Genomic DNA, 12,279 nt, shown 5'->3' with positions numbered 1-12,279 from the left:
CAACAGGGACCCCATCCCCGTGGAGGCCACAGTCAGGGGGACTGTCAGCAGCTCACACGGGTTCCCTCCAGTCTGGCGGTGGGTTTCCCCCTCACAAAAGGAGGAGCACGGGCAACTGCCCCACAGGTCCCACCCCGTGGGCTGATTCTGCAGGACCAAGAGGGGTCCCCAGGGGCTTGAGACCCCTCCCTCCCCCAGCCGGCTCCTCCAGCTCCCTCACTCTGCCATCTGCAAGTTCTGAGCCCAGAGGGGTGGCCCAGGTGGCCAAGGGGGAGGCCCACAGCACCCCAGGTGGGCACAGGCTGGCGGGGAACCAACTGTTCAGACCATATGGACCCACCTCCTTCTGAAACCAGCCTGTGGCTCCTTCAGGGTGGCTCTCAGAATTCATGGAAGCTGTGTTCAGTGTCAGAGCCCGGCCGCCCACTCTGCTGTCTCCCCATCTTCTTGCACAACTCCCTTCAACCTGGCACCTCTGGCCAGGCCCTTTAGCTCCTCCAAGGCATGTGGTCCTCTCCTAAATCAGGAGGGGGCTCTGAACGCAGGCCAAGCCGCAAATGGAGGACAGATTCCCGAGAGGCGGACTTGTCTTGGGAGAGGAAGGCTGGGCACTGGGCCTTCTTGGGGTGGGAAGCACTCGGCTCTCAACAGGGGCTCTGTCCAGGCCCCTCCCACCTGTAAAACTTTCATCTAGTCCTGCTCTGCCCACTCACCTAGCCTCTCTCCTGAGGAAGCCCCTCCCTCCCACCCCAACCCCCATCAGAAGCCTGGAGAGAGGCGAAGCTGGGGTCACAAGGCCTGTCCCCCTGGCTCTTGTCTACAAGACCGGTGAGTGAGCCTTCCCGGCCCGGGGTTGGTGGGCACCCATTCTCCAGATGTAGGCACAGCACAGCAGCATCAGGAGCGTGGAGGGATGGTGTGCCCCGTGAGGCTTGGATGCTGCAGGGAGCATGTTCCTGGGCTGGCTGGTGCCAGGGGGTGCCAACATGTATGGATGCTGGGATGAGAAGAAGGGAGCCACCCTGACCTGACGCAGGTGACATGGGACTTGGGCACTAAAACAGTGAAGGGGCAGGTGTGCTGGGACTTCGCCAGGGAAGATGGCCCCAGGACCAGGGCCCCCGGACACCCTTGTGGGGGAGCTGCCCATGGGCCAGGTGGGCAGCCATGTCCTGAGATCAAGGTGGAAGCAGAGGTTGGGTGGAGGACCAGGTCTGTGTCTAGGTGGCCGGGCCCTGAGCCTCCCCTGGAGCGGGCGGGGGTGGGGGGGTGGACCGCAGGCAGCGATGCGGCAGACAGGCGGATTCAGTCTCTGCGCCAGCCAGCCGCCAGAGGAAGTTAACAGAATCCAATTCCAATGCAAATGTCAAACCCACCCTGTGATGAAAAATTAGCAGCTCTGAATGTCAAGGAGGGAGTCCCAGCTCCAGCTGTCTGGCTCCGGCGAATGGTGCGGGTGGCGGACAGGGCTGAGCTGTTTTCTCCAGCTCCTGAGCCGGGGGCCAATGGAGGAGGTGGCTGGATTGGGGCCACTGTTGGCGCAGACTGACCACTGGATAGTCAGAGCACCATTGTCCTCTCAGCCCCCCTCCCAGGAGTCCAGAGGGTCCCTGAGGGCCTCAAGGGCTTAGCCACGCCTTCTCCCCTGCCTCCCCACAATGCAGAGAACAAAGGATTCATTCAGTAGGTGCTCCATAGATACTCTTGGCTGAGTGAGCACAGCTCCTGTGAGCATGAGTCCTGCCCCCAGCGCCCTCCTGGTCCACTGGCCCATGGACACCCTGGGCAGGTCCCACCCAGGGTCACTCCAGGAAGGAAGGCAGTGTCCCAAGCCACCCCCTGTGTTCTCTGCTCCCAGCAGGCCAGGTGTCAAGGCCATGCTTAAAAACTGACAGGCATTTTCCACCTAAAAATGTCTGAGAAGCACAGGCCACGTGCCAGCATCACCAGCGAGGCCTCCTTCTGCATGTGCAGAAGTAAAACGCCAATTGCTTGAGTTAAGCTGTTTCATCTTAAACTGAAAAAGAAATGACATTCTTGCAACTTGTAAAAGCAGATGCTGGCTGCTATGGGGCAGGGTTTCCTGAGGACCAGCAGTGTCTGGATTTGGGGCCTTTTCTGGTGTCAAATCCCAGTGAGTCTGCAGGAACTCAGGCACCTAGGCTCAAGAAACTGGCCCTGGACAGATGGGAGGGCCTCAGAGGAAGAGACCCATGGTGGGAGGACAGAGGGGGCTGTACACCACCCATGGGACACAGGTCTACACGAGGGAGGGTCCCTGGTGCAAGGCGGCACAGAGGCTACGAGGAGAAGGCAGGAGTGGAGGTGGCCCCAGAAGGACCACAGGATTGGGGAAGAGCCATGGAGGAGGGAAGGTGTCGGTGGTCACTCCCCGCAAAGGTCCAGATGTGGGAGGAAGGTTTGGACATTTCCTTGCTGGCACTGGGGGGCCCTAGAAGGGTTCAGAGCAGGACACTGCCAAGGACAGAGGGGCAGAGTGCAGAAGGAGAGGGCACAGCCAGCCAGGCAGAGAAGACCACAGACTTGGTGAGGTGGGCTCACGTCTGCCCTCACACGGAAGAAACTTCTGGGCCTGCCCTCCACTGGGACAAGCATAAATGTGCAGCTTCTAAGCCGGCAGCCTGGTGGGCTGGTGTGGACAGCTGTGTCCCACAAATCCCCATGCCACCATTTGAAGTGTGGTCTGGGGGCTCTCAAAACACCAGGCAGTGAAGATGGCTGTGCCCCTGCTCAGTAACCCCTCTTTCCCACCTGTGAAAACCCTGAACTTCACCCAAGTCTCACCAGATCTTAGAGCCCTGCCCTGCAGCACAGGCCTCGGGGATGTAATAATGTTTGCAGACAAGCCCAGCATCCCTGCCTGCCTCCTGGGTACCCAGTGCAGGGCCTGAGCTGAGCTGTGTTAGGAGAAGGTCAGGGAGATTTGCTCCGTCAGCTTCCGGAAAAGGAACTGGTGAAAACAGAACTTGCTCTGGGCAGTAGCTCTAGTAATGGGAGATAGCTTCCAGGTCTGTGTCCATGACTCCCTCTCAAGTCTGTGTCTGTGGCTCCCTCCCTGGGATTCAGCTACTTGGGTGGTGGTGGGATGGTCCCAGCACCAGACATCCCACTTTGGACTCCTGGAGGGCCAAGGGTCAATGCTTGCGCAGGGCCTGCTGCATCTATGGTCCATTAGGACCACTGACCCAGGATTGAATTAGGCTCTGCCTTGAGACAAAGGTGCCTGACAAGCCAGCAAGGGCAGCCTGTCATCACCCATGGAGCTGTCTGACCTCTGACCTCACACACACAGTGGTATTTCTGTCCCTATGGTCTGTGCTCCAGTAGCCGTCATGAAAAGTCAAGCTTCGTAAGTGGTGTCCACGGTCTGGGTTTCAGGGTCCCTGAGCTCAAGGCCATGTCTGCCTCATTCCTGCTGCTGCTCTAGGGACTGACACAGACCTGTTCAGTGAATGGATGAATACATGAATGAATGAATGAGTGAATGAATATGTGAATGAATGAATGAGAGAATGAGTGCTTGAATGAATGAAGGGCACCACTCCCAGAGAAGCCTTCAGTCTTGTTGTGTGCTAAGTCACTTCAGTTGTGTCCAACTCTTTGCCACCCCATGGACTATAGCTCATCAGGCTCCTCTGTCTGTGGGATTTTCCAGGCAAGAATACTGGAGTGGGTTGCCATTTTCTCCTCCAGGGGATCTTCCAGACCCAGGGATTGAACTTGCAGCTCTTACATCTCCTGCTTTGGCAGGCGAGTTCTTAACCACTAGCACCACCAAGCCAAGTCCAATTCCGAGAACACCACCTCATGGTCTTGGGATCCCAGGGGCTGCAGGTTTGAGGGTCCAGGTGGGACTGTGGCTGCAGCCACCCCAGCTTCGAGCTCTGGATTCTGCACCCTGGATTGCAGAGCAGTAGAACAAGCACCAGGCAAGTCAGTAGACACAGGGACCCAGACCAAAGTGGCTGGATGGAGCAGTGCCTCCTACTGTCCTGAGGCCTAAGGGCCTGGCTAGCATCCTAGCCTCTCCCCCTCCAGCTTACCAGCCCCCACCACAAGGAGCCCCCACAGCAGGAGCCCTTCCCTGAACCCTCAGGCCCTTCCCCGGGTGCCACAGAGTCCAGGGCCAGGCCTGGGGACGTCGGCACAGCAGAAGCCACCAGTCAGCCTTTCCAAGTCAAGGGATGATGATCCCTGGGAGCTGCCGGGGATGCTTCCCCAGATGGGCTCCGTGTCCCAGAGCTCTGGGCAGCTCTCCTCCAGGTGAGTGCTGCCACCTAGTGGCACCAGGATGTAGAGGCCCTGGGGCCCAGGAAGAGCAAGAGGGGGCATCCATCCTGGAGGGTCTTAAGGTTGGGCAGAGGCTGGACACACCTAGAGGCTGGCATTCCCCGCCAGCCTCCCTACAGCCCGTGCCTGCCCGTGGCATCTGTCCACCACATGTCCTATCACTACGTCACCACAGTCTCCTCTGACCCTCCCAGGCCAGCACTCACACGCTGGGTCCCCTGCCCACTTCACTTTCGGGCACTCAGAGACTCCCCACATGCCAGAAATCCTGACAGAACATGAGTCACAGGCAGGGGCATGTGATCAAGGGGGCACGTCAGCTCGTGGGGGGCTCGTAAGCTATCAGGAAACACACCATGGGACGGTGCGGGGGCGGGGGGGGCATGGGCGGACATCATCTTCTTACTCCCAGAGGGCTTGTCCAGGTGGGTGGAAGGGGCAGGGCTGCGGGGGAGCAAGATTTCAGGATGAGGGAGGGGCCAACAGACCAGTAGGTGCCCAAGTGGCCCTGTGGAGGGCAGGCAGTGGGTGAGCTGGTGGACAGCACGTACCCACGGCACCCTTGGACCAGCGCCCCTAGGAGGGAAAGCAGGGCCCCCAGGGGTCTGGTATGACCCCTCATCTCTGGAGCCCTCTCCTCTGGCTCTAGCAGATGGGCAGGGACACAGCAGGACCCGGGTGGGTGATCTGGGTGGACACAGGTGAGAATGGCAGGGGACCCTGTGCCTGCAGGCAGTAGCCCAGCTGCACCTAGAGCCCAGTTCTCCCCCAAACCCAAGGCTACCCCGGGCAGAACTTTCTGGAAGTCTCACAGCACAAAGGCCTCTGGTGGGTGGCCTGGGCCTGCCAGGCCCCTCCCTAAGCCCCTGCTGCAGAGCCAGGTGACCTGGGAACAGGCTACAGAGGCAGCAGTCCAGGCCTGGTCACTGCCTCTCAGGCCATTGAACTGCTGAGCTGCTCTTCCTACTCAGCTGACCCCCAGGAGGGTCCAGCAGAGTGGAAAATTCCAGAGGGCAGTGGGCAGTATAGTTGAAAACACACGCTCAGCTTGCCGCCACGTCTCAGACCCACCTGCAGCCCATTCCTCTCACAGAGAGGAGGTATGGGGGCAGTGACAGAGCAGGTGCCACACTCGGCAGGATGGCCTAGAGGACTTCAGAATCCAGGCAGGGAGCCAACGGCGAGTTCTGGGTCTCCACTCATGCACAGAGCCCACACCTGAGAAAAGGCCCCTGCTGGCGCCCACCCAGCATTTCCTGAGGGCCCCAGGCTGGAGGGGCCATTCCCAGGACTCTTGCCACTCCCAGTGGTGGAGAGAAGGGCCAGGTGGGGAGCTCGGTGCATTCAGATCCCAGGCCCGGGGTCATGAGCATGTCTGTTGTGTGAGCCACCAGCTTGTCCTCCAGCATCACACCAGTGACAGGACACTGACAGGGCTTGGTGCCCTGACCTTGGAGGGTGCAACCCCACCTAGGCCCTGTCACAGGCCAACAGCCCCGAGCCCCGAGGAAAGAGGCCACACACGGTCCAGGTTGAATCACTGTGTTTTACTAAGTGCACAGGTCCACTGGGCATCCGACTCATCCCCGTGGCGCTACAGCTTTCCAGAACCTCCCACGTGTGTTCCTGTCACCAGATCCCGCACCCGCCGTCCCCAGGCAGCCTGCGCTGGGCCCTCGGGGTGGCACACGTGTCAGCCTGACAGTGAGTGCAGTCAGTGAGTCTCAGCTGGTCTGTAGAAAACTAGATTCTTTCCCTGGGCGTCTGTCCCTGGAAAATGGACGGCACGCAGGTCACCTGTCACAGGGGTGACAGGTCCAGGAGCAGAGGCCCGGCTGTGCTGCAGGGGCGCGGGCGTGACGGTGCTCATCAGCACTGAAGGCATCATGACATATTCTTTGGAGCATGAACATGAACAAAAGTGCAAAGACAGCCAAGACAACAGTGCAGACGGGGCTGGGGCTGGGGCCAGGGCCGCCTTCGGACGGCATGGGATGAGGGTGGGGTCCCCAGGTGGGCGGGTAGGCAGAGCCCCACAGGAACCATGCCGTGAGGTCCCCTACCCCCTGTACTTGCTGCAGACCTGGGCCCGCAGACCCTGGATGGAGGAGGCGGCGGGGTCGCAGGTTGGTGCCTGGCAGAGGCCAAGCGGGCAGGGGGTGACCACGGTGAATTTTTGTCAACGTGCATTAAGGCAACAACTTTATGAAACTCAGTCAGAGCTGGACGTGCAGCGTTCAGCAAAGTCCACACGCTTGCCCAGAAACCCCAGGATCGAGCGCTGTCCCCCAGGAGGGTCCCCGCCTCTCTCGGTGCCTGATCTGCCTATACTGAGGGGCTCTCCAGACAGGGCCATCCAGCCATACCTCTATCAGGCAAGGGGACCCATGCAAATATCCAAAACAAGAACCACCCAACTCCTCCTCAAGACAGAGGGGTCTCTCCTCCCCCAAGCATCTTTTTCAAGCTCCCTACCTCCTTCCTAGGAGGAAGGGGCATTCTCCTCCCTCCAGAATGCCCTCCACATCTGCCTCCATCCTCACAAGTCAACAGAAGCCAGCAAGCTGTGTGCCCCACTTGTGCAGCTCCAGGGGCTACAGTGTCCTGCCCTGGGCAGCCGGCTTTCTAGGGCCCTTGGACAGAGGGTAGGCATAAGCCCCTGATCCTAGCACATCACCTCCTCCAGGAAGCTCCCCGATCGTCTCTCCCACTTAGTACTTGGTAAAGGCCCAAGTGGAACCACCCTGGGGGCAGGAACACAGGAAGCAGCTGGCCTGGGATAAGTGCACAGCTCCACTGGGCATCCGACTCAGGGAGCCTGGGGCTCCCCTGGGCGCTAAAAGTAGCCCGGCCCTGCGGGGCCGAACATCCATCCACACAAGCAGGCAGCCTGGAGTTCTGCTCAGGGGTCACAGAGGGCAGGACTGTCCACATCACTGCCCAGGGCAGCTGAAGACCATGCAGGGCAGTGCATGTGAGGAAGAGTGTATAATTTGGAGCCGTGTGTACTGGGGGTCATGGAGGCACCCTGCGGCTCAGAACTCCCCACCCCACTGCAGGCAGGGTGCCCTGAACCCTCCAGGTGGGGCCTCCCTGCTGGACCAGCCCTCTTCACAGACATGTATTCTGGAGACTTGGGTGCGGAACCAATGTTGACTTTGCAGCAGGAAATCCAGGCCGATGCCTCCACCAGCGCCTGGCGTGGTCTTGACGTCGGGAGAGCATGGGAATTAACACCATTAACTCTTACAAAGGCCTGTCTGCAGCTCCCACCCCCGGGGCTTCAGAAGCATCAGCAATGTCCCAGGGCCACGTTCTGTCCACAAACAGCAGGTACACGGCGTAGCAGACAAGAGGACACCTCACCCCGTCCCATGTTGACACCTTAGGCCCATGACCACCAGGATGCCCCAGCCTAGGGAAGGGAGAAGTTAAAAACCATGCGTGAAAGCTGTGCAGAGCTGCTGTCTGGTGACCGCTCCGGTTGAGAGTGTTAATTAGAGGGCAGTGACTGGCTCTCCTCATGGGGTGGACTCCCTGGCAAATCCCCCCAAAGGAGGGTGGTGCTCCCGCGGGGGTGCCGTGGTCTCCCAGAGGGAGGGGCCTGGCAGGGAGGCACCGGAGGGAGTCCCCTGCCCTCTGGCTGGGTTCCTTCATCCTCCACGGTGGCCATGGCTCATGCTGTCACAGAACAGCGGGGTGTGGGGCAGAAAAGGGAGAGGGTCCTGAGGCTGGGCCGCATGGTTCAGGAGGGCGGAAGGAGCCATCAGAGCCCCCACATTGCAGCTGGATGCCCACAGACACCAAGACCTCCCTGGCCCAGCCTAGGCCATCCTGGCATCTGGACAGCCTCCAGGGCAGCTGAGGAGGAGGAAGAGGGTAGGTGGGAACCTGCCTGGGCTCTGGGGATCCCCCTGAGGTGCTGCCCAGAGGCCAGAAGAGCAGGAACCCCACCCAGGGTCAATGTCCCAGGACTGTCTACAACTCCCGAACTTGCTGATTCCTATGGATTGAAGCAGACAAGGCGTCTGTGCATGTGTGGGTAAGCGTGTGTGCACATGGGTGTGTGAGTATGTGAGCATGGGTGTGTGCACATGGTGTGTATGATTGTGCACACATGAGTAAGTGTGTGCACTCTGGTGTGTCTGGGTGAGAATGCATGTGACTCTGTGTGCAGGTGCTGTGCGTGTACCTGTGGGTGTGTATGCATGAGTGTGTATGTGCTGTATGTCTGCAGGCAGGGTGTGAGCACAGGCATGTGCAGGGCTGAGGGAGCCACATGATCAGGTAACTGAGATGCTTCTCTTGGGAAGCGCCTACCACACGTATGGTGGGGCAGGGTGGCCCCACAGCCACGGGTCACCCAGGAAGTGCACCGACGTCCCCGGAGTGCCAAGCACTCTCCTGCCACAGCTCCTGAAGGTGGGGGCCCTGGGGCAGCAGATGGACACAAATGAACACATGTTGCTCGGACCCCTAAGAAGGAGCCTCTACCCCATCATCTCCTAAAACCGCACCCCAAAATGGCCCCCCAAGGAGAGACCGGGGGGGAGGGGCAGGATTTCATGGAGGAGGCGTCACAGACTCCTTGCTGAGCACAGCACGTGGAGAGTTGGGCCTCAACCCCTCCTTCTGCAACCTTGGAGGCCCTCCCAGCAGTGGCCTTGGCACCAGCATCTGGCTCAGCAGCTCTGCGGACCAAGCCAGCCCCTCTTGTCACCAGGGACCCACAACATAGGGCATGCAAGTGACAGGACATGCACCTCTCTCCAGGGGCAAAAGGCCTCTCCTAGCAGGCCAGGGGCCCACGCAGGCCAAGATCTGACAGGGGTGGGTCCTTGCTGCTGGCAACCCGAATCGAACCGTCCCAGAGCCGGACAGCAACAGCTGGGGCTAGAGCAGCTATGGATACACTTGGTCCAGGGGCTGGCCTGCTCATGCCTTGTTGGGGGCCTCCAGCTGGGGCCTCTCTCTCCCAAGATGGGGGGCAAAGGGGGGCTCTACCCTCACCCAGAGGAGCTGCTACTTGCCAGGGCCTCTTCACACAGCCAACACTAAGGAGGAGCTTTGCTCACCACTGAAGGTCTGAGGGGGAGAACACCAAGGGGGCACAGAGCAGACACGCTGGGTGGAGGGAGCCAAAGAGGCACCCCCCGCCCAAGGCCACATGGAAGATTCCACAGCCAACCCCTCTCTGGAGACTGGGGGTGGGGCATCCTTGTGCCTTGGCCCTGAACACAGACCACGGTTCTGACTCCGAGCTCAGGTCCTCCTGCACTGGGCTAGCAGACAGGTGCACATGGCGGGGACCTGGGGGGTCCTGGTGAAGGGGGGGAATGCACAGGGGCTATAGTAGACACTGCTCCCCAGGGATCTCAGAGGGCCAGGACCCCAATAGCCAGGGGCATTCGACCCTCGGACGCTGCTTTCAAAGTCCTTCCCAGAGAGCAAGCAGAGTCTCTCACTGACCAGGATGGATGGAAGCGTCCTGAGGAGACAGCTCAGGCTCTCCCTGGACCTGGTATTTCAGGGGAAGTCGCTACGTGGTAGGCCTCGCGGACCCAACCCTGGTGCACAGGAAGGTCACTGCCTCAGAGGACACTAGGTGTCCAGGCTTGCTGTCCTGTCACCCCAAATGCCAGAAGCCTCTGCACACTGACAGCTGGGGGCCCAGGATGGGGTCCACTCCGCCTCCTGGGGTTGGACTCCTGGCTCAAAGCGACTGCTCCTCAGGCCCAAGACGAGAAGGATGGGCACCACTGTTTCCCAGGGCCCAGGGCGGGAACAGGCATCTCTGATCCCAAGACACCCAGCAGTCACAGTCAAGGGCTGGTCAGTGAGGAGAGTGCGGGGGATGGTCAGCCTAGGAGGGACAGGAGAGACCACCTACAAGGCAGCTCCTTCATCTCTGGACAGTGAGGGGCAGGACTCTACTGAAGGGTTTTCCCGTCAGCTGCAGCATCGTCCAGCTGGGGTCCTGTTGGGGGGCTGATGGGGGACAGGTGAAGCAGGGTCCCTGGAGGACAGCGAGCAAATCAACTCACCACAACCAGCCCGGTCAGGACCCCAGAGCACGAGCCTAGCCAGGGGGCCCCCTAGCCACTCAGCACACATTCCCACAGGCCGGTCCACGTCACAGTGCTGGCCACAGCGTGGTGACCAGCACCCAGCCAGGGGAGAGGGAAGAGGACACAGGGGACACCCCTCCAGCTTCCAGGTCTGGAAGGGAGCCCCCAAGGGTCTCCTCCAGGAGCCTATGGAGCCTGTCCCTCCCCACAGGAATCAAGTTCAGGAGGTCAGAGGCCACTCTGTTCTGGAGGGGGTCCCGAGCCTCGCCCCCACACCCCCTTCAGGCCAGAGTCCTGAACGTGGGGCTGGCTCCTGTCACAGGATGCTCGGAACCAGGGGGAAGGTGGTGACACTGACCAGCAGCTGCAGGTGGTACCCAGGATGATGGGGCAGGACAGGAATGGGGGCAGAGACAAGCCACACGCCCTGGGCCTCAAAGCTGCTGATCCTCACGAGGCAGATCTGCCCCTCGCTGCCACCCTGCCCCCACCCAAGCCTCCAGTTGGCCACTGGGTGCCTGTCCTCAGCCTCGACCCCGGCCTCTGTCATGCCCAGGCCAATGGTCTGCAGAGTCTGCCAAGTGGGCACGGCCAGCCGGGCTGCCCCTTGCTGGAAAAGAATTCCTGCCAGCCTTCAGTGGGAGAGACTGAGGGCCACGCCTGCCTGCCACCCTGCACAGGCACCCCTACTGCCTTGCTCTAAGAAAAGGGCTCCAGAGCATCTGCCTCAAGACCAGGAGGCCAGGAGTCAGGGGGAGGCTAGTGGGTGGCCTCACTTCCGGGGCCCGGCCCAGCCCATATCACCAAAAGGGCCCTCGCCCGTCGCGGAGCGTGGTGGGGGCCCGCACGGGGTGCAGAGGTCCGAGTCCGTGTCCGACTCGCCCTCCGCAATGTAGGGCCTGACTTTGGCACATGGAGCGACCGCCGCGTAGCAGCTGTTGAGGGCATCCAGGTTCTCCTTGGACTGGGAGATGCTGAAGCCACTGAAAGAGCGCTCCAGCTCCTCGTGGTCCACGGATGGAATGGAGATGGATGTGTCACTGTCCCTCAGTGCGCCCTCGTGGGGCCTGCAGGCCGGGGCATCCTCCGGCCTCAGGAACTCTGTGCTGGCCCGGTGGCCCCCGCTGTAAGCGGACAGGGACCGCTCGTGGGCGGGTGGCGGCGGGATGCGTACAAGCGAGCTGTGGTCCCCCACGGGCGAGGTGCCGTGGCCTGGGCGGGGGTGGCACTGCTGCTGCCACGAGGTGGAGGGTGGGCACTGGGCAGGGGGCACAGGCGGGGGCGCCGCAAAGTTCTTCTGGCCCACGGAGCTGGTGGAACGGACGAGCTTGATGATGCAGCCACTCCGGCCACCGTGGTCCCGGCTGTCCTCAGGGCTGTGGTATGGTGGCGCTGGCTCTGGCTCCTTGGCCCCAAAGTAGGCCTCAGTTTCCGTCGGGGGGACACCCATGCGCTGCATGTAGATGTTCACCAGGAAATCCAGCTTCTTCTCCATGGACAGGACCTGCGGGAGGGGCCAGTGGGCCACGCTGGACGCTTCCCATGCTGGGGAGGGGGGCAGGGGTGGGGAGGACGGTCCCTGGAGGTGGGAAGGGCTGGATGCTTCTCATGGGGCGGGGGTCGGGATGCTCCTTGGAGTTGGGGAGGGCAGCAATGCTCCCTGGATGTGTGGGGACCCTAGACACTCCCCAGAGGTGGGGGGACCCAGAATGTCACCTACAGAATTGCAGAGGCAATAGAAGGAAGGACACACACACACACACACACCCCCACCCCCAGCAGCTCAGCCCCTGACCACCCCCATCAGGGTATGTGGCCTCAGGGCTTCAGAGCATGGACACTCTTGTATGGGCCACTCTGTGGGTTCACCCATAGAGCAAACTCAAGACGGAAGGAACCA

At 61.0% G+C, this 12,279-nt stretch overlaps 1 protein-coding gene across 13 annotated transcripts in view; it reads right to left on the bottom strand.

The window, feature by feature from the left end:
• Positions 1-5,837: 5,837 nt before the first annotated feature.
• Positions 5,838-12,279, bottom strand: part of KCNQ2 (potassium voltage-gated channel subfamily Q member 2) — a 49,037-nt gene continuing 42,595 nt past the window's right edge. For 12 of the 13 annotated variants that reach the window (XM_043884288.1, XM_043884296.1, XM_043884289.1 and 9 more), the window contains one exon: positions 5,838-11,883. In XM_043884288.1, the coding sequence (XP_043740223.1) occupies positions 11,152-11,883 (732 nt within the window). In that variant the 3' untranslated portion in view covers positions 5,838-11,151. The remainder of the gene's footprint in view (positions 11,884-12,279) is intronic. The other variant, XM_043884301.1, reaches the window with a different exon arrangement.

This window comes from Cervus elaphus, chromosome 23 (assembly GCF_910594005.1).
Source record: "Cervus elaphus chromosome 23, mCerEla1.1, whole genome shotgun sequence".
Lineage (NCBI taxonomy): Eukaryota > Metazoa > Chordata > Mammalia > Artiodactyla > Cervidae > Cervus > Cervus elaphus.
Note: the sequence above shows the minus strand (reverse complement) of the source record. Positions and strands in the feature narration are given on the sequence as shown.